A 22670-nucleotide genomic window follows, 5' to 3' on the forward strand; every position below is an offset into this window, starting at 1 on the left:
CAGTTTACAGACTCAGCAGGCTTCCATGCCATATTGATGCGGTATAATGCACAAAATACAGTTTTCCTCCATATTACATGTGGGCACATCTGTTGAAGTTAATTCCCCTTCTTTGCAGTTGGTGCATTTGTGTGAATGTGAAAATGGTTTTAATGAGACGAATTTTGACACCAGAGCAGTGGTTGGGCGCAGGGCTCAGTGAGTTCTGTCATTGCATCTGTGGTGTTGTGCTAAAAATAAGAAAGAAAGAAAGTTGCATCAACACTGCTTCGGCTACAGCTCAAACAGTTGCATAGATACCAGAAGCATAATCTCAAATATAATTTCTGTTGTATGTAACAAAATTAAAAAAAAGAACTTCCCAAAGGAGACTTTTCTACTTAGCGATGACCATATTTTGGCTTTGTTTTGCTTTCTTCAGTCTCCATCGCAGCTTTTACGGTTTGGTTGGTAGGAACTGCACTCAAGTCGTGGATGGCTTTGCATTCCCTGTTCACTTTGTTTTCGCAAATTGTATCTTAATTCTTTTTCTGAGTAGGAAGTTGATCTGTTGGCTGTTGCATGCACTTGCTGACTGTGCAACATGTGTTACAGGTGTGGATCTCATTGCTGCTTTCTATGGGTGCTTGTATGTCGGTAAGTATCAAGTTTGGGTTAATCCGCTCTGCTATATGTTCAGTGTGTGTCTGTCTGTGATGGGTCTGTCACTAAAAATTGAAAATACGAATAAATGAGAATGCTATGCTGAACATTTCTGTTGGATATGTGCTTATTGATAACATTTGCCTTCACATGCTGACACAGACATACAGTGATCCTTGTTTTATTCATGTCCCTGGCTCACTCTCTCTCTCTTACTCTGCATTATTTTCATATATATATATATATATATATATATATATATATATATATGTACTTAGTACATAAATCCCCCCAAAATCAGAGTATGACAGCATACATGGCTGAGGTAAAAACGAGCATACACGTAAAAGCCTGCTTGTGCATATGAATGAATGTTGGGGTTGCAGCCCAAGAACAAAGAAGAAGAAAAAGAGTAATATATATTATATATAGAGAGATATATAGATGAATTTGTATTCATAGACAGAGAAAGAGGTGTGTGTGTGTGTTTATGTTTTTATGTAGGGTGTGTGCCTGTGACGATCCTACACTCTGGTTTATGGTATCTCACGGTGTGTGTGTGTAGGGTGTGTGCCTGTGACGATCCGACCCCCCCACCCCCAGAACGTGGCCTCCACCCTGCCCACAGTGCGCATGATTGTGGAGGTCAGCAAGTCAGTGGCCATCCTCACCACCGCCATCACCATCAAGCTGCTTCGGTCCAAGGTCAGTCTCTGCTCATGGCTCATGTGTCGTGTGTGATGTGTACGATGAGTGGTGTGTTGTGTGTGATGTTTGTGTGTGTACATGTGCGTGTGCGTGTGTGTGTTCAAGTATGATGCGTGATTTGTGTGAATGTTGTGTGTGATTTTTTGTGTGTGTGTATGCTGAAGTTTGATGTATGGTATGTACTCTGAGTGTTGTGTGTGATTTTGTGTGTGTTTGCTGAAGTATGATATGTGAAATGTAGGATGAGCTGTGTGTGATATTTGTGTGTGCTAAAAGTATGATATTTGATATATACGGTTTGCTGAAGTATGATATGTGAAATGTAGGATGAGTGTTGTGTGTGATATTTATGTATGTGCTAAAAGTATGATGATTGATATATATACAAGTGTTCTGTGAGATGTATTTGTATGCTTGAGTATGATGTATGATTTGTATAATGAGCATTGTGTGTGAAGGTTTTGTGTGAATGCAGAAGTATGATGTATGATATGTTTTAGTGTTGTGTTGTGTGTGATGTTTTTCTGTTTATAAATGTAAATTAATGTCAGGGTGTTTGGTGGGATGTCTGTGTAGGGGTTAATCACACAGGTTTTCATTGTAGTGTTGAATCTTTTCAGTGCCCCAGGATGGAAATTTCCGTCTGCATCAGCTGTTATTAGCTGTTTGTTTGACTTGGTGGTAATGGTTATGCAAATGGTTGTCCCTAGCAAAATTATATAGAAAAATCTTCTTATATAGTAAACCAAACACTTGAACAAATGAAGACACAGTGCTGTGGTGTGTGTGTGGTGATGGTGAGGCACAGTGCACAGTGCTGTGGTGTGTGTGGTGATGGTGAGGCACAGTGCACAGTGCTGTGGTGTGTGTGGTGATGGTGAGGCACAGTGCTATGTTGTGTGGTGATGGTGAGGCACAGTGCTGTGGTGTGTGTGGTGATGGTGAGGCACAGTGCTGTGGTGTGTGTGGTGATGGTGAGGCACAGTGCACAGTGCTGTGGTGTGTGTGGTGATGGTGAGGCAGTGCTGTGGTGTGTGTGGTGATGGTGAGGCACAGTGCACAGTGCTGTGGTATGTGTGGTGATGGTGAGGCAGTGCTGTGGTGTGTGGTGATGGTGAGGCAGTGCTGTGGTGTGTGTGGTGATGGTGAGGCACAGTGCACAGTGCTGTGGTATGTGTGGTGATGGTGAGGCACAGTGCACAGTGCTGTGGTGTGTGTGGTGATGGTGAGGCAGTGCTGTGGTGTGTGTGGTGATGGTGAGGCACAGTGCTATGTTGTGTGGTGATGGTGAGGCAATGCTGTGGTGTGTGTGGTGATGGTGAGGCACAGTGCACAGTGCTGTGGTGTGTGGTGATGGTGATACACAGTGCTGTGGTGTGTGTGGTGATGGTGAGGCACAGTGCACATTTGGTGATGGTGAGGCACACGACAATGTACTGTGGTGTGTGTGGTGATGGTGAGGCACACGACAATGTACGGTGGTGTGTGTGGTGATGGTGAGGCACACGACAATGTACGGTGGTGTGTGTGGTGATGGTGAGGCACACGACAATGTACGGTGGTGTGTGTGGTGATGGTGAGGCACAAGACAATGTACGGTGGTGTGTGGTTACAGGAGGCAGCAGCGGTGGTGGACCCTAAGCACTGGGTCCAGTTGTTGGACGCGGACGAGGTGACCAAGAAACGTCTGGCAGCCATCTACCGAGCGCCGACACCAGAGATGATGTGTTACCTAGACTTCTCAGTCTCCACCACAGGCATGCTGGCTGGGGTCAAGGTCAGCAGTTACAGAATGTATTCACCACTTGTGTTTCACGGTTCAATGTGCAGTTTATGAGAAAAACAATGTGCTTTGATACAGTAAGGAGCGTGAAGTTACCATATATTTTTTCTCAGACCAGAGCTCATACAGGAGACTATTTAATAAAGTTATTTTGTTATATTAAAATAACTTAAACCAATCATGGTAAATGTTGTTTTGATCATTCAGGCAATTTCCGTTATTCAGTCAGTCAGTTTTAGGATTTTGTTGTTGTTTTTTGTTTGTTTTTTCCCTGTAGAACACAAAGGAAGAAGAGGTACAGAAAAGATCACATTGAACCACGGACTTGTGAAAGCATCCATTATGACTGCATAACAAATGTCAGTTTACATTTTCCCCTGTACCATATTGGTACTTGTCCCTGAAACATCAGTTTCCACTTTCAGTCCTTCATAATGCTGCACAGCCATGTGGACACTGAAACATGACTGATTGAGGGCTGGAATGGTGGTGTTTCAGATGTCGCATGCTTCAGCTACAGCACTGTGCCGAGCACAGAAACTGCAGTGTGAGCTTTATCCCTCCCGGGTGGTGTCTCTCTGTCTGGACCCCTACAACAGCCTGGGCTTTGTCTTGTGGTGCCTCAGCAGGTAAAACAACGCTTCTCACAGTTTTCTGTTCTGGTTCCCTAAAGGCAGCTGATTTGTCACTGTGAGAGTTAAATTGTCTTGTTATTTTATTAGTGAGCTTAGTTTTATGACTGTGGCAGACTTAAGTCCTGAACAGCTGTAGTGATCTTAGTGCCAGCAGTAGTTGGCATGAAAGGACATTTTCTGTTGTTGATAAATGATATGATAAACCATCTGTTTATCAAAGGCAAATCACATGAATTATGTAATTTGCCTCTAACTTTTTAACTTTGTTTTAAAGTAAATTACATTTTCCCTTTCATCCCCAAGTTAAGGAGTTATGTCTTTTTGTTTATGATTGTCATGCTTAAATGATCATTTCATGGTTGCTGTGTGTATGTCACAGTATATCTCTTGTCATCACAATTGCTTGCATTGTGTTCATGTTTCCTGTTATGAATAGTGTGCCTGTGTTGTCATCTGTGTTTTGTTCATTCTGTCTTGTGCTCGTTTTTTTTTTGTTGTCACCTCTAGTGGTTGATGTCTTTTTGACAGTGTGAGTTTCATAGCATGTTTTCTGTAGTGTGTTCAAGTGATGTCTGTGTGCTGCAGTGTGTACTGTGTTCATGTGATGTCCGTGTGCTGCAGTGTGTACTGTGTTCATGTGATGTCTGTGTGCTGCAGCGTGTACTGTGTTCATGTGATGTCTGTGTGCTGCAGTGTGTACTGTCTTCATGTGATGTCTGTGTGCTGCAGTGTGTACTGTGTTCATGTGATGTCTGTGTGCTGCAGTGTGTACTGTGTTCATGTGATGTCTGTGTGCTGCAGTGTGTACTGTGTTCATGTGATGTCTGTGTGCTGCAGTGTGTACTGTGTTCATGTGATGTCCGTGTGCTGCAGTGTGTAGATGTCAGTGTTCTGCAATGTGTACTGTGTTCATGTGGTGTCTGTGTGCTGCAGTGTGTACTGTGTTCATGTGATGTCTGTGTGCTGCAGTGTGTACTGTGTTCATGTGATGTCTGTGTGCTGCAGTGTGTACTGTGTTCATGTGATGTCTGTGTGCTGCAGTGTGTACTCGGGTCATCACTCCATCTTGGTGCCACCTTCTGAAGTGGAGATCAACCCTGCGGTGTGGCTCACCTCTGTCAGCACCTACAATGGTTAGTTCTGTGTCAGTCTCTTCACTTCAGCTCTGTCCTATCTCAACAGGAACCAACAGTCACTAAGTAAATTAGTGTACAAAAGTCAGTGTCAAATTTTCTGATTCTGTTTGGATAAGAATGCATCGTTCTGACAGTTTTTAGTGTTCTGTGATTTTGTTTTTTATTGCTTTCTGTGATTTGCATTGTGGTCAAGCTTGTTTTAAGCAGTGTGATATAATTCTACGTCTGGTAATAAATGTTATACTTTAATTTTTTGTGTTGCAATAGCCACCTACATAAAGCATGTTCATCTGTGTATTGCAGTTTTGTCCTGGATCAGTATTCGTTTTCTTTAACCCCCCCCCCCCCCCCCTTTTTTATTATTATTATTATTATTTTTTTATTTTTTTTATATTTTTTTTTTAGGAGAAATCAATGGATGCCTAAAAGTTCTGCAAATGAGCAGGATAGTTTCAGCATCCCTGGAAGGTTCTTTCTATTTTTTTTCTTTTTTTTTCTTTTTTTTTAGTCTTTTTTATCTTTTTTTTTTTTTGTTCCTTCCATCATTATTTTTTCTCCTTTCTGTTGTCTTTTCGTTCTTTTTTTTTCTTTTTTTTTCCTCATATTTTTAATCTCTTCTTCCCAATGGCATGTTCAAACACTTACAAGACCATGCAACATATATTACACATACATGATGGTTTCACACAAAATCATATTGCCTGAAAGAGAAGCATGGTATACGTACACACACACTCCCTCTCACTCTCTCTCTGTGTCTCCTTTACTCAGTCCCCTCCCTCTCCACAAGCTTTACACCCAAGTACAATAATATGTATGTGCACACTGAATACTACCCTCATTTACCCCCCTTTTTTATGTTATTTTCTTTTGTGTTTTTTTCTTTGAGGTGTGCCAGTGACATAGAAATGTGACATTATTGTGACGTCTATAGAATTGTGTGTGCAGTGCGAGACACGTTCTGTTCTTATGGCGTGATGGAGCTGTGCACAAGGGGGCTGGGCACTTCCACTGCTGCAATGAAGGTCAGGGGCTGTGTTCGTGCGCTGCCTTCATGATGGGGCCTTTCCCCACTCTCCTCTTTATTCCTTACACTTTTTACTTCACAGGCAAAACAGTGTTCCTGCATTCAGATAAGCACTTGTCTTGTCTCACCAGAGGTAAGCTTTAGAAAGTGGACATGGCAGTATATATTTTGCTGTAATCGAATGTAAAATGAGAACTTCTTCTCTGAAGTTCTGGCTGTGTGATGTTTCAAGTATATCTGTATTTTCTTCTGTCTGTTGGATTGGATGGAGAGTCATCAAGCAGACAATAAAAAATAAGTATAAAAAAAACAAATCCAACAAACTCAGAATGAAAAAAAACAACACTCGGTAACAGTATATTAGAGGAAAGGGGGAATCATTTAACAGTGTTCTGCATCACTTGCTTTGTGTTGGATGCCTGTATCTTGTTCTGTTCATGATCCGTACGCGTTTGTTGATGGTAAATGCAAATTGAGTTTGTGGTGATGGAGTGAGGACAATGGTTGTGCATGCATGTGATGCTGAAAAAGAATGGTTTTTTTCCTTTTTGATTTAATGGGCTACTCATGTTCACTCCTATCCATGAGAGGGCTTTATTTCTACAACCATTTTTTCCTTGTCATATAGACATCCATACTTCTTTGTCCAGGGGTGAATCCAGAGATGAAGATGGGGGAAAAAGGAGCTTTTCTATTCATGTGCTATGTGTGATGTGACAGATGAAGGGAGTAAACCTGGCGTGTGTGCGTGCCTGTGTGGTGGTGGCTGAGGAACGACCACGCATCACGCTGACCACCTCCTTCACCAAGCTGTTCGCCTCCCTCGGCCTGTCTCCCCGTGCGGTCTCCACCAGTTTTGGCTGCAGGGTCAACATCGGCATGTGTCTGCAGGTGGGGCATTATCCTCATCATACCAACACATGTAAAAGAACCCACGGCAACAAAAGGGTTGTCCCTGGCAAAATTGGGCAGAACAACACAATACAGTGCAGTGCAGCCTGACATAACACAACACAACACTACCACACAGAAACTGCAATGTAATACATGTATACTGGTCATTAGCCTGGTACATAATGTCATCTGAATCCTGATTAACGCTACTTACGGCAGTGTGATGAGTCGTGGTATGTGTCATAATTTGATAATGTGTGTGTGTGATCAGGGTGCCTCCTGCCCAGAGCCCTCCACAGTGTACGTGGACATGCAGGCGTTGAGAAACGACCGGGTGACTCTGGTGGAGAAGGGCAGTCCCAACAGTCTCTGTCTCATGGAGTCAGGCAAGGTACAGCCCCAAGTTCATCAACAAACTAGCAGCATGCATGGGTTTTTGTGCAGACACAGATGACTTTATACAGAGATTGTTATCATGGGGACAGTAGAAAGTGGTTGTAGGTCATTTATCAAGAGTCTGCTTGCATGAAAGGCATAGATAACAGCAAGGAGTTTCTCAAGTTTGTATAATAAGCTGTTTCAGGAGTTGAACATAAGTTTTTGCCCAACTGCAAATTCAGAACCTACAAATGTGGATGGGTTGGAGCTGTTTCTAAATTAACATTTCCTAAAGGATGTAAAGACACAGAGAAAGGGCAGAATTATATGTGTGTCTATGTGCATTCTCACATGTGTTTGTGTTCACCCTTTTGTTTATTATTTTTTTCACTGCAGCTGATATTAGACAAGGAGAGGGGGCAAAAAATCACTGTTCATGCATATGAATAGATTAGTAAGGGTGTGCATGTGCGAATGTGTAAGTGAATGTGTGCGTGTATGCAAGCTTGTGTGTATGTCTGAATGCAAGATAATGTAACAATTTGAAACATGTACATGTGGAATGTGTGACATTGGATGTGGGTGTGCTTGTTTGTTCCCAGCTGCTGCCAGGTGTGCGTGTAGCCATTGCCAACCCTGAGACCAAAGGACAGTGTGCTGATTCCCACCTTGGAGAAGTAAGACTTATGCATTTATTGTCTACATTAACTTGGGAACAGTTATTATGCCTGTTTTTGTTATTCAATTGTTTCATAATGGTCATGTGGTCTGTTGCAAATGCCTTGTGCTTCTTACTTTTAAGGTAAATTAAACACTTACATATGTGGATTCATGTTGAAAAGTAAGGAGGGGAGAGGATCATTACTGTTAGGACAGAGCTTTGAATAATTCATTTAATCGAGAGGTTTTTCTTCTGCATTATTTTTGGGGATATCATATGACTGATGCTGGGAATGTTTGATGGTATCGTTAATGTTTTCATTTGTTTCACAGATCTGGGTGAACAGTCCTCACAATGCCAGTGGTTATTTCACCATCTATGGGGACGAGTCATTGCACCATGACCACTTTGAGTCATACCTAGCCACAGGTGACATTCACACCCCTTACGCCCGCACAGGCTACCTGGGCTTTATACGGCGGACGGAGCTCACCCAGAGTGATGGAGGTAATGATCCTGTTGGTTATTGTCACGCATGTGTTGGTTATTTCTGACCCAGATCACTTTCAACCTCATTTGGCTGCAAAATCACAGTCCTGTGCAGTGTATCCCTTGAAATCATATTTTTCTTCAGCACTGTCTCCCACAGTAGGATAGCCTGTCGTTTTTACAATGCCGCTTCACTTAAGAATTTTAAGAATTTATTTTTTCCGAGCTACTGCATGTATTGACACATTTTTTTTTCCAGCCGGAAGTAGAAATGATAGAAAAATGGAAATCACATTTTTGTGACTTGAGAAATGAGATTCTGTGGTAACATGGCGACCCCCACATTCCAGTTTTATAAGGATTAAAAGAAAAGAACCAAATTAAAGTGTTCAAAGACAAAATATGAACGCATGCGCAAACAAACAAATAACTGAAACAAAGTGATATTGCACAGACTCGCGTTAACACAAGGAAACCAAAATATGTGAAAAGAATAAATGTGAATGTTTGTGAAAAACCATGACTTATTCTTCTTGAATGGTTTTCCTGTTTCAGAGCGTCATGATGCCATTTTTGTGGTTGGAGCTTTGGATGAGACAGTTCTGCTTCGTGGAATGCGTTACCACCCCATTGATGTTGAAACCAGTGTTCTTCGAAGTCATAAAAAGATCTGTGAATGGTAAGGAATGGCTTCTGTTTTCCTCAGAAAAAATATATCACATTACTTCAGTTGTGGACAGTACTATGTGGTTTATATGTGTTTGGAATTCATAGTTCTGTGTGTGTGACATTGAATGATTAATCATATAATGATGATGAATTGAATTGTATTCAAAGTTTCTTTAAAAGAGTTCACAAAACCTGTCATGGACATTGACATCTGCCCCTCTCTTTTACAAATATTTGCTTTTTACGGTGGTGAAATGAACAAGTGGTCAATATTTGTTGCCAAGAAATCATTATTGAAAGAAATACCACATTCAGAATGAGGAAAGCACTTGTTTACAGACACACCTTCACACACACATACATTCGGTTTGCCATAAATATGCAGTATTCTTGTGTAATGTGAGTATTGTCATTAGTGAGTGACAGTGACGGAGCAGTGGACAGAGCGGAGGTATGTGTTGTGTGTGTTGGGCCTTGTTGCAGTGCCATGTTCACGTGGACCAACCTGCTGGTGGTGGTGGTGGAGTTGGACGGGCAGGAGAACGAGGCCCTGGATCTGGTGCCTCTGGTCACCAACGTCGTCCTCGAGGAGCACTACCTCATCGTGGGGGTGGTGGTGGTGGTGGACCCGGGGGTCATCCCCATCAACTCGCGGGGAGAGAAGCAGCGCATGCACCTTCGTGACGGCTTCCTGGCGGACCAGCTGGACCCTATCTATGTGGCCTACAACATGTGAGCCTGGCAGACAGACAGATTTTGGGTGCCCTTTCTGTGTCCCTCTTCTTCTTGCCGGCCGTGGTGTTGCCTTGCAGGTCGTGATACATGGGACTCCACAGTGAGGCTGGGCTGGCCAAAAACCAAATGGTGACATGTCTGAAAACCTCCCCCTCCCCTTCCTCTCCACCCTTCCCAACCTTGACAGCTCTGTAGACTTGACTGTGTCGTTAGTGTCTGGTGGAATGAGGTCATAAGAGGAGGCCTCATCAACGTACAAGGCTGTTGCAAATGAAACATCTGCATCTGAAGCAGTTGTGTAAACGCAAGCATATTGTCCACACTGGAAACCGGGTCAGAGCTGTGGAAAACATGTTGCACTGCCCTCATCCAAAGCACTGAAGTGAAGACAGAGCACTGCATATTGACAACACCCACACACAGACCTAGAGATGATACGGAGAGCGGCAGCAGCTGAGGCTTTTCAGGTCTGTGGAAACAGCTAAGCTATATTATTACTAGTCATTCCAGAACTACATGGACAGTCCTCTTGTCATCACCGAAACAGAAGTAATGCCGTTGACAGCAGCTGTTCAAGCTTAGCTGATTTGATAATTTGCATTTTTCTTTGTCGGGTGAGTCCGAGACCGCACGAGATTGGAGCAGCGAAAGGACAAGAAAGGAAGCCACTTGTCTCAGTTATTTCTATCTCTGTTGCTTCTGTTTTCTCTGTACAGAGGGGCAAGAGTACTGAGTGACAAACTGCATAGAATGGGGGGGGGGGGGGGTGTGATTAAGTTAAATCTATGGACATCTTGCTGAGCTATCAATAGCAGAGTGATGGATGAAGAGCTATAGGGGTCATGGCTGCCTCAGAGGCCATTAGGTAACATTGAGCTCCATTCTACTTCTAGTTCAGCACTTTCTCTTTGAGTCCATCTGCTCCTGGAGTTCGAGGCAAGTGTTTTCAAATGTGTCTTTAAGTCCGGCACAAACATGTGTTACAAGTGTGTGTGTGTGTGTTAACGATTGAGTGAGCATATGATGAGAACTGCGAGAAAGTCTTAAAAGTGGATTACCAATTTAGCTGATCACTGTTGTGAGTGCTCGAGTGATTTGTTAGTGGTTGTGGGTTGAAACCATTACATTGGCATAAAAAACCTTGCGTGATGTCTCTCTGTTTATTGTTTTCCATGAAGTAGTCGTCAAGGGTTTGCCAAATTTTTTCATTGTCTTGAGCACAATTTATATATGCCAGTAATTGTTAATGCATGAATATCTCTGTGAAAACTTTAACAAAATAAAATTCAGTTCATTTTTATTAACATTATGTTAGCAAGTGTGCACAACAAATGCATTAAAATAAGCAGACTGCCCTGTCTTTGGAGCAGTGATGAAAATTGATATTGGCTGTACTTTTTTAAGGAAGATCAAACCTTTCACCCTTACTAAAAAGAAAAAAAAGGAAAAATTTGAATACTCAAATGTAAAGAAGGAAACTTCTTATTCATTTTTAGAAGTTGTATGATTCTTTTGCTGTTTTCATTATCTGCTCTATGCTTTTTGAATTTCAAGTGTGTTTTTATTTTATTTTATTATATATTTTTTGTATTAAGAAAAAAAGAAGGAATTTTATAAAAGTTGTGATCTGTATTTTGTTTTTGAGTCTGGGCAAGAGTACAGTTAGCAAAGACAGTGATTGGGTAACTTTTTTACTGACAGTTATGTTGATAGAAATCTGTTGTAGATACAAAATCAGATGTTTATTGGAATAGCTGTCCTTTTACACAAAAAAATATTTTGTCCATTGAAACAATGGTTATAAGACTGGTTTATTGAATTCCAAGTGAGATTCAATATGTGTCTTTTTGATTAATAGGAGCTTCTCTACAATGTTCTGTCATTCTCATTGTTCCTGCATTTTAGATTGAAAAAAACAACAACCCCCAGGTGTTTACACCCTCTGTTGTTCCTCAAACTGGACAGGGTCAGGTACAGATACATCTGATGCACCAAGTGAAGTCTACTTAGAAAAGAGGATTTTGATAAAGGTTTGGAGCCAAATTTGATTCAAGCACATATGGGTCTGCCTTTGCCACAATTTATTCTTGGCAACCATGGAAACCTTTTGCTTGTGTGGAACTATGGTTGCTCTCTGTCTTTGACAGATAATTGTTGATCTTTTGAATCAGTTCATCTGACATACTTTATTTTTAACACTCAGTGTCACGTGTCTTGTCTGTGCTTATCTGTTTTCCAAATGTATCACAAACGCTGTTTCAAATATCAGTCTTATGTGATGACAGAGTTTGTGATGGATAATTTGGAACTGAAGTGGGTGATACCTGGCTGTTGTTAGAATGTTGTTGCTAATGTTTCAAAGTTTTCATTGTGGCATTAAGAGTTCAGAGTTGAAAAATCAGGCTCTATCATTGACAGTCATTGGTCATTGACATGTTTTGAAAGGTGTCCTTGAATTTTCAAGAATTACTTCTACTTCTTTTCTTTTTTTATAGCTCTGCTGTATACCTTTGTCTAAAATTGAAAGAAAAGAAAGGGCATCTGCAATTAAGATGAACTGATTTTTTAAGGCAAAAATTAAGTCTGTGCTACTAAAAAGTCTTTCTGACTGTTGGAAAGTGTGGCTGCAGCCACTGAGAAATCATTGTGCAGAAGACAGGTGTGCACGTGGCAGCGTAAGGCATGGACTGCCCTCCTGTCAGCCAGCATTCAGGGGGACTCTAGGTCTTCACTCTTTGCTTTCAGTGTTTGGTTGGTTGTTTTTTTTTAATTTGTTGATCTCTTCTTTTTTTCTTTATTCTGTAGGGTACAATTGAATGTCCATGAAATGTAGGCATGTTTGTGGATTTCATGTACGAGGTGCAACTGTACTGTTTTAATTTGTGACGTGATTTGTGTCCTGATGAAAGAAGTGTATTTATAGTAAATTGAACAGAAATGTACATATGTCAACATGTGATATAAATTAATTCAAATGGACACTGTCTGTTGATGGTATTTGCCTGTTATGTACAAATTGATTTGGAGAAGAAGGGGTGGGAACATGATATGTGAAGAATGATTAAGAAAACATTATGATGAAGAACTCTTGTACTTTCTTCAATGTTAAGTTTAGGTAACTTTACACTCAGCAGTGGTCGAAGTGAATTGGAGTTGTGGACAAAGGGGCCCATGTCTAGTCACAGATTTCTGTTTGTGTTGACAATTCTGGCAGTATCGTATTGAGTTTGAATCAGTTATTACTTGAGAACTCTGAAAACTGACATTATAGAAACGGATATGGATGCACACACACACACACACACACACACACACACACACACACAGAGTAATGCAGGAACAAATTTGCATGCAAGCGCAAACACATACATACACACACACATACATACGTACAGCCAGTAATGCATAAACAAATACACATGCAAGCTGAAACATACACGCAGATATATATGGCCAGTTATGCAGAAAGGAATATGCATGCAAGCATATGCGCACCCATACATACATGTTTACTGAGACTTACTGTCTCTTTTCTCACCCCCACCCAGTTACCAGGCTTCAGTAAGCTTTTGTGTAAATATTCTGAATACTTCAAAAGAAAGTGACAACATGTAACATCGAGAATCCTGCAATTTTAACATCAGTTGAAATGTGGCAAACTTCAGGCGAAAACAAACTCATTTGAACAGGGTACCACATTTTCCTGATTGACCTGGTACAAGTGATTGACCTGGTACAGATGTTTTTCAACACCAGTGCAGTCCTATTGAAATGTATCAAATCAGGCTGGGTGCCTTCAGATCCAGGCTGTGAACAAGACAGTGTATTGCCATTTGATGATACCAGACTGTGCGGAAAGCTGTTGACACGTGTGGGAAGTACAAGTACTTGATCTTAGAGGTGGAGGGACTCTGGATACCAGTTGCCTCCTCTTGGGTTCAGCCAGGCATGTGCAGACATCAGATGATTACCTTCTCTGCTCTCAGTTGATTTTGACATGAAGCTGAGCTTTTCCTTGTGCCAAGATGCATTTTTGACTATTGATTTCAGCCTGTATTTTTGTTTTCTGTTTTCTTTCTGTGATTTAAGACCTTTCTTAGCTTTTTTATTTCAACAGAAAAATTGATTTTTGTAATATAGGACAGGTATCTGCAAAACATCAGATCACGTGTTACATTTACAGAATATCAAAACACATAGGAATAAAGTACACTGTAAACTTGTACAGATTTCTGTAATTGTTTTGTTCTAACTGCTTGCAATTTCTGTGTTGTGAAATAAAGGTCACATTTGTTTACATATTCTGACAGGTATTCAAGTTGAAACAAATTCCTAGTGTGTTTTTTAAAGGCATTGATTAAAAGAAACGATGCTATTAGTATTTGTTTCCCTTTTCATTGTTGCAGTAGGTGATATTTATTTACACGTTTATTGGATTATTTAACTATGTGTTGTGAATAAGGGAATTGCAATTTTTATCATTTTGACACAATAGAAGTTTGTTTCTTGCTTTATGTTTATGTCTTAATGTTGAATGTGTTGTGACTGTTGCCCTGGCCTCATTAGCTCTTATTATAGTTGTCATTTTGATGGCATAATCTGTATCTGAAAATAAAATGCCTCAGGTATAGATAGTAGATGTAACATTCTGCTTCCTGGTTCCAAGAACCGAGTGCTTTGATAATGTATGGAACACAGATGAAGAATCGTGCATACAGAATGTGTCTGAAATGAGTGGTTTGCATAGAATTGAAAATAATCTGTCAACAGGTAACTCTTACTGCCAGTTGCAAGAAAAAACTGTTGTTTGTTTTTTTAACTAGATATCAGTGACGCTGTACAGAGTATGTTGAGACAGACCTTTGTTAATCTAGTAGTAATACTTATTTACATGACAGGGTATAGGAAAGCTATTCTCAGCATACAAATTTGAGCAGTTGTTGATGAATGCTTCAGATCTCTTGTGATTCCATATGTATGCTAGTGATGTCATTGAGTCAGAATGGAGATGGTGACTTCAGATTCAACAAGAAAAAGCTCCAATGGAGTTGCGTTTGCTGTGTGTCATGGTTCATTTTTCTTCATCCTTTTTTAACATTCTTTTCAGTTGAAGCTTGTTTAACTTATTTGTTGTGGAGCATTGCAACACTAGACAGAAGCAAGTATCTTGAATTGGAAGTAATCAATATCATTACATTTTCACCTTCACTGTACATTGTTTCATCTCCAAACTCACTCCGGACGAATAGTTTTCTCCATTGCTTTTCCCAACAGACGACCCATTTGCTAGGGTTGGGGAAAAAAGTCGCAAAAAATGCAAAACACAAGTAACTGAATGAAACTCAGTGTATTTGACCCACTGACCCCTCTCCTCATGTTACGTGAACGCCCACCCTCTTCACTGCTCTCAGAAGCTGATTCACTATCAGTACCTTCTTGCTGGTAGCTTTCTCCGCTGCAGATACTTTATTCAACATCTTCATCATCCTTGTCAATGTCAAAACCTTCAGTTTGAAGCATTTCAATCACTTCAGCAGGGGTAAAAGCTGCTGTCATGATCTAGTTTGCTCCAAAAATTTCCACTTGTATCGCCTGCGACGCCATTTTCGATACGTATGCAGATTAGCTTGTCATGTTGGGCCCTGAACTGACTGGCTCACTGTGGAGTATGTTGTTACGAAATCTCATGAAGAAACTTTCCATTCTACCCTCGACACGGTGTAGCTGCGATTATTATGCTAGCCCATGAGGAAAACATGGAAAAATTTTTAATTGTCGAAACCACTATAGCGTTCCATCATCCGGAACGACACCTTACGTCAGGAATGCTATAGCGTTCCATCGTCCGGAGTGAGTTAAACATTGGTGATTGTTCAGAAATAACCTTTCTGGATGAAAAACCACTGTGTGGATAATTAGAATAGTTTTTGAATAGTGAAGGATTATCTTTTGGCTATGATCATGGGAGGGGGGGGGGGAACCCAGAGATTTGAAAATCGCAATATACAGTTAAGGTTAAGGGAGTGTGAGTGGGTTTGTTGATTTGGCACTAGTGTTTACTTAGATATGCTTGAAGCTGTCATGTCAACTCTTTATTTTGAAATTGATATAATGGCTCAGGTCTGGGTGTGAGTCACATTTATTTATTTACAAAACAAGAAAACTTTCTCATCATTTATTTAATTGAAGATGGTGTTTTGACCAAAACGTTTGCATGAATGATGGTTGTTGTATGAGAATGATGCATCATCGGCATTACATGATTTGCATTATGATAAAATGCTTTTGATAGCAAAATTTGCTCAAAATTCAAAAACAGTTCCTAAAAAAGAATAAATGAAAAACTCAAGAAAACCACAACAGTTGTTTAAAGTACAATTTCAATTTGATCTTGACTACGATAGATAATGATAATAGTGAAGCATTTGTGGAAAAGGCTGTTTTCCATTTAACAGTTGATATAAAGACGTGTACATGTGCGAGTGCTGGTTTGTTTTTTAAGTGGAACCCTTATCATCTTCATCCTTATTGTAGCAACAGGTAGATTCTTATTGTAAGACCCATTTATGTTTCTTAATCTTTGTAACACCACCATTCCCCTGGTGTGTGTGAATGTTTTTTTGTTTTGTTCTTTTAAACAGATGGACGTTTTGAGAAAAGAAGTGAATGAATATGTGTGTGTGTGTGTCACTTACATATAAGGCCAGTTGCCCATTTCTGTTCCAGAAATAGAGAAATTTTGCATGTCTGCTGGTAGTTTATGGGCATAGTTCATTCTCCAGTGAGTGAGCAAAATTAGACTTATCTTTGTGTGCTCATACTGTGCCTGATTCTGATGTTAGCATTATCACAGATATTAAACAGTCATATATAATTAATTAGTATAATATAATCAGTATCTCCCATACTGACAGTCACAAAAGAAAGGATAGAAACAAATGTATATTGTGTATGTTTGCTGCACCTGCATTTCTTCCCTTTCCCAGATTGACTGAACTATTGCAGTGGCTCAAAAAATTCAGTGTAGCATTGCTTTACTTCAACAGTGTACATGTTTTCCCACACAAAAACAATCTTTTACCTGCTTATGTTTTTGTATTTTGTCGCTGTCAGCCTCTGAAACTTTTTTGTTGTTGCTGAAAATAACATGTATAGCAAATCCAGAAGCAGAATGTCATGTGATGAAGTGTTGTTTGATAGATGTTGGGGAGGCCATGTTCATAAAATGATATATAGATCTAGATTTTTTTCGTAATCTCTTTTGCACATCTGGGTTCTGCGGCCAAGATGTTCAATATTCTCAGAAAAATATCTGCAGCAATATCTTGGAGCAGCTGCTGGTCCACCAGATTATGACTGATGCCATGTATTCTTTGTGTACTGCTGAAACACAAAGAATACATGGCATCAGTCACAGAACATCAAAGCATAAACACATCCTGATAGATGAACAGAACATAGATACTGGACACACCGTCTCTTGGGAAACTCCGAAATAATGACTACAGAGGCCAACTTCTGCAGGAGAAAGATCAGAAAAGCATTGGAGATCTTGCGAAGTAAACCATTTTTATAGACACCCTTGATACATGTACAGTCTTTCCATCAACTACTGAGCAATTCCTGAACCATGTCATGCATCCTGCTTCTGGATGTTTGTTACAATGTTTTTTATTCCGAAAAGAAAAAAAATGTCTGAAGAGAAGAGAAAGTTGACAAGAAGCTGCCACAGATTCTGCAGGTGATTTTTATTATAGAATCATGAAGTAATATGCATGACTGTGTCCTTCTGTCACTTTGTTTTAACAGCAAACACAGCTTTAAAAAGAATGTATATTTTCTTTTTATAGTTTGATGTCTTGGCAAGCCTGGATCTTTCTCCTTTATCTTCTTTCTTCTACTTCTTTGATTTTAGGGGTGAACAGTATGAGTATGTCAGAAAGTGTATGTGGATGCAAGAGCAAAGAGTTTCATCTGTCCATTCTTTGCTTCAGTCACGTTGATGGCCTTCTCTACTTACTGATATCCTTGCGTCGAGGGCCTTCAGGCTTCTACTCACTGAAGATTGATGTCTTGCTGGAATCAGTGGACTGTTCAATAAAGAGTTAAGTTTGTCAAACTGTTGATTTTAGTGAGTGGACTGAGACTGTTTCAGTAGTTTACTCTGAGTGTTTAAGAAAGTGTTATTTTAATCTTTGTTATGATCTGTCAATTCACTTTCATTAAAAAAATTAAAAAATAAAAAGAAAAGAAAAGAAACACAGTATTTCCCTGAGTGTTTAAGAAAGTGTTATTTTAAACTTTGTTATGATCTATCAATTCACTCTTTAGTAATATATATATATATATATATATATAAGAAAAAAGAAAAGAAACACAGTATTTCCCAACATCTAACTGAATGAATGCCTGTATGGCAATAAACAGAAGTTTGTTTGCCATTTAAAGTAAGATGTAAAGTAGATGTTTAAATTATTAAAGTTTTATTTTAAAATATTCCCTATATAAAACCTGGCCAGTCATCATGTCTTTCGAATAAGCCAGTCAACAGTTAAGTCTGTCACTGTAATTTATTTTCCAGTGGTTCTACTGACATTTTTTTTTTTACTCTAAAAGGTATTCTGTTTATGTAAAGTCAGAAATCACCAACATAAATAAATAGATAATAGAAAAAGTACCCATCCAAACTATTTTTTATGGTATGGCACAGGTTTACATCTGCAATAAACATGCATACGTTTTCTTCAGCACACATACTGATGGACACACTGACAAAACTTTGCATATTTACTTTCACATATGTATTTATACAAATTTATAAGTAAACAATGCACCCATCTCATTTATTACATCATATGTTTTCATTGATTTTGTATCAACACTAGTCAAGCCTCTTCTTGAATCAATTGGATTATTTGAGGCTGTGTGTGTGTGTGTGAGAGAGTGAGAGAGAGATAGAGAGAAATACTGTGCAAACGCAGATAACTAAACAAAATCTGTGTTAAAGATGTTTTTTGTTTTGCTATGCAAACACAGTACTTGCATGCGCTGATGTCAAATTTGACATCTCAGATAATCAGATTTTTGTTTGTAAAAAAAAAATATGTATTTTTGTCCAAGACACATTCTTCAGTCTAGAACAGAGTAGAGGGGCACCTTTGTCCAAGGATCCATGATATAATCAGTATTTGACAGTAATATATAGAATCTGGAACTGTTTCACACACTCAGATCCATTATCTGAATTTTATTTCGGCAGTAACGAGCTTTCTTTTTCTTTAAATTTATTTTTTGTCTGTTATTTAAAATGTTTTTTTCTTTGCCCATCTCTCTCTCTCTCCCTCTCAACATATGTATTTTTTGTTTGTATTTTTGTTTTAGATAATCTTTCTAGATTGAAACTGATGATGAAACTGATTTTTGAAAAAAATCTTGTGACACCCATTGTCTCAGAACTAAGCCAAGGTAAGGGTCTTTGTATAAAAAGAAAAAAAGAAGGGTTTCATGGTTTCCATTATTCAATTCAAACATGTCAACTTTCTTCAACAAAGCCAAATAGAACAGCTGTACCACAGACAAGTACATGTTTACATCTTTACATTGTTGTGTATTTGTGTGTATTAGCATGAAAATGTGCATCCTTTTTTGATACCAGTGTTATCTTTAGTATTACTATTATTTTTTTTAATGGACTGAAGTTGTGTTTAAAAAGTTGTGAATTGTTAGCAGTTGCTTTTTATTTGTAGCTTTTGATTTTTTGTATAATTTTGCTTAAGATTTTAGTAATTGTCATTGCCTTCCGCTTTCATCTGCTCAGTTTTGTGGTGCTTGATGGTATTTTTATTGATTAAAAACAAGTAGTGACAAACATTATCTGATGAGGTGTTCCTGAAGCACACCTGGAACACTGTCTTGATGAAAACAGGGTTGGAAATCAAAGTAGTTGCCTGCACTTTCCATGTTTTGTACAGTGCATTTAGAATGTGATCCATTTTGTGAATATTGCATCCTTTCCTTCTTGTCATGATTTGGGTTTTTGTTTCTTGTATGAACAATGCTGAACTCAAATCTTTTAATGAATTAAAAGAAAAAACCAAAAAAACAAACAAAAACCCAAACAAACCGAGTAAAAGGAAAGTGTGCTTTTTACAGTATGAGCTTGTGATAAAAGCCTGAGTGAGAGAATGTTCATGTACTAAACAGAAATAAAACACGATTTTACTTGAGAAAAAAACAAATTTTTCTCTTCAGACTTTCAATATAGCTGTAAATGTATGAAAATTAGAACCATAGAAAGGACATAACTAAACAAGAGGTTTTTAATGCTTGTCACTGAGACAAAACAAGAACTTGTACTGACAAACTCAAATTATTTTTTGTGTCTTCCAACCGCCTAAATAACATAACAACACCTCATCAGAGATGCAGCAAAATTCTACTGAGAAATGATTACCAATTGGTAACATGGAACTTCAAAGCATCCCCTTTCAATGTGCAATGAGGATATTGATACAGTTTCAGTTTCTCAAAGCGTAAATGCATTCAGACAAATCCATATACGCCTTACCACATCTGCTCGGCAGACACCTAACATCAGCATAACCTAACGCGCTTGTCAGGCCTTGAGTGCATGCTGATATATTTGTGTACCCATCAGAGTGGATTTCTTTTTGCATAATTTTGCCTTTTTACTTATCATTTTTGTCCAGGGCTGTAAGGAAGTAACTGACAATTTTTAATAAAGCAGTTTCAGTGCTGAAGCACGATAAGCTGATTGCAAGGAATAGAACAGATTGTTCTTATTGAGGTGTTCAGAGTTGCAGGAGAACAATCTTTTCAGTCATTTTGGACAGAAAGATTGGAAATGGGTCTATAGTTTTTCCGATTTTCTCGATCAAGAGATGGCTCTTTCAAAAGTGGTTTAACGACTTGAATTTTTAAACATAGATGGAAAGGTGCCAGACAGTAGGAAGTTGTTATCGATGATTGAAGTGTAATAAGGAAGTAGAATGTCAAGACATTCAGAAAGAAAGGATGAACGTAGGGTTACAAGTTTTTACTGCAGTATTTTTGAATGTGTCATGTACAGTTGTTTCCGACACAAGTTGGAAGGCAGTGAGGGGAGATCCAGAAAACTTGCAATGCACAACAGCAGGAGGGGACACAGAATCAGAATCAAGTTTAGTATGAATATCTTTGATCTTGGATATGAACAAGTTAGCAAAAGCCTGGGAAAGTTCTGATGGACTAACAAATGATGGTAAAGGAGAAGTCTTGGCCTTACCTAGTAAACTGTAATATTAAATAGCTGCTTAGAGGTGGTACAGGCAAGTATTCTAGTATTGAAGAAGGATGATTTTGCATTATTTAGAATTCTATTGACAAGTTTATTTGCAGTTTGGAAAATTTGTTTGTGTACTTGTGGGTTAGTCTTCAACCATTGCCTCTCAGCCCTTCTTTCTCTCATAACTTCCTGTAACTGGGGCTGGGCAGAAGAGAACCAGGGAGTGGGTGGCCAGTCTGAAATCTTGCGTAAAGTGGATAGAATGAATTTGTCAAGAAGATCTTTACGTGAGTTTTTCAGCATCAAGTAATTGAAGGAAACTTAGTCTGGACCGCAGATGAACACAGGAATTTCAATGGAAGTTATGTTTCTGGCTTCAACAAATACTTAGACAGGAGGGGTTTTGGAAAGATTCAGTTGCATTTGCACAGTGAAGTGATCTGAGGACAGTGTTGTCAACAGGAAGGGACTGTATAAAATTGCCATATTTTCTAAAAATAACCCAGTCAAGGATGTGGCCTTGATGATGGGTTGGTGTAGAGATGTGTGAGACAGAGAGAAAGAGTATAGAAGGTTTATTAGTTTTGCAGTGATGGCATTTGAGGGTTTATCAAAGTGAAAGTTAAAATCTCCTGTAATGAGACAGAGACCCTTAGTGTTAATATATTCTAGAAAGTGGGAAACTGTTCAAGAAAGAGACTGTCAGTAAGTTGGTTCTTCTTAATAGGTGGTGGACGATAGAGACAAAATAATATGTAGTGGACTATTTGGTAAGGAGTGAGTGAGTTATCTAGTTCAAAACTGGAATGATCAAAGCTGAAAGTATTACTCAAAGGCAGGAACTGAGAGAGATGTTGATCAACTAGAAAAGCAATGCCACCTCCATGTCCACGTGTTGTGGGCGTGGGAAACTAAGTCTATTGAAACAACAGTTCCCCTTATAATCTGTTCTGGTTTTGGCTTCGGGGTTTTGCGTTCAAAATGACCCCCCCCACCTCTCTCAAGAGCTTTTGACTAATGTCCATCCATTGGATTGTTGTGTGCATTTCAAGTTTATAAATAAAGAGTCCACTTTGAAATGGTGTTCTTTGAGAATTGCGGGCAAACAGTTTTGCCCCAACTTGGTTTGTACATTTTGCATAAATCTGACTTTGAGGGATCATGTTCAAAATAACATTCCTTGAGAGTTATTGATTAATATTTGAGTTTTTAATGGATTTTGCATTTTCCAACATAAGCAACTGCCTTGGGACGTGCGCTTAGGATAATGTTTTGTGTTTTCGGTGGTTTGAATGGGTTTGAAAGTGCCAGCGAGGATGTTGGTTTAACAGAGTAAGGGCAATGTAGCCGAGTTGGCTACAATCTGCAGGTAAATTAGTCATAAGCAATTTACCTCCTTAATTTTCAGGTAAATCGGTTTCAAGTGATTTACCTACTGTTACAGGGAGCATTATTTTTCATCAATTGTTCCTATTTTGAACACTTCCTAATACATGGGATTCTAGTTTTTATGTTATTAAAATTCAGTAAGATTATATACTTTAATCAATATTTATATCAAGGAATTTGGTGCAACTTTGAAAATTTACTCAGTTACACAAAATACTTTCTACCTATCTTCACCTGGAC

The 22670-nt window shown here is 39.1% G+C and overlaps 1 protein-coding gene across 6 annotated transcripts in view; it reads left to right on the top strand.

The window, feature by feature from the left end:
- The window catches only part of LOC143280435 (disco-interacting protein 2 homolog C-like), a 79294-nt gene extending 56991 nt beyond the window's left edge, over positions 1 to 22303 (top strand). For all 6 annotated transcript variants that reach the window (XM_076585078.1, XM_076585092.1, XM_076585086.1 and 3 more), the window contains 12 exons: positions 595 to 636; positions 1208 to 1347; positions 2966 to 3127; positions 3632 to 3762; positions 4810 to 4901; positions 5853 to 5929; positions 6652 to 6822; positions 7097 to 7216; positions 7806 to 7880; positions 8197 to 8371; positions 8909 to 9032; positions 9506 to 22303. In XM_076585078.1, the coding sequence (XP_076441193.1) occupies positions 595 to 636; positions 1208 to 1347; positions 2966 to 3127; positions 3632 to 3762; positions 4810 to 4901; positions 5853 to 5929; positions 6652 to 6822; positions 7097 to 7216; positions 7806 to 7880; positions 8197 to 8371; positions 8909 to 9032; positions 9506 to 9758 (1562 nt within the window). In that variant the 3' untranslated portion in view covers positions 9759 to 22303. The remainder of the gene's footprint in view (positions 1 to 594; positions 637 to 1207; positions 1348 to 2965; positions 3128 to 3631; positions 3763 to 4809; positions 4902 to 5852; positions 5930 to 6651; positions 6823 to 7096; positions 7217 to 7805; positions 7881 to 8196; positions 8372 to 8908; positions 9033 to 9505) is intronic.
- The last annotated feature ends 367 nt before the right edge of the window (positions 22304 to 22670 follow it).

This window comes from Babylonia areolata, chromosome 1 (genome assembly GCF_041734735.1).
Source record: "Babylonia areolata isolate BAREFJ2019XMU chromosome 1, ASM4173473v1, whole genome shotgun sequence".
Taxonomy (NCBI): domain Eukaryota; kingdom Metazoa; phylum Mollusca; class Gastropoda; order Neogastropoda; family Buccinidae; genus Babylonia; species Babylonia areolata.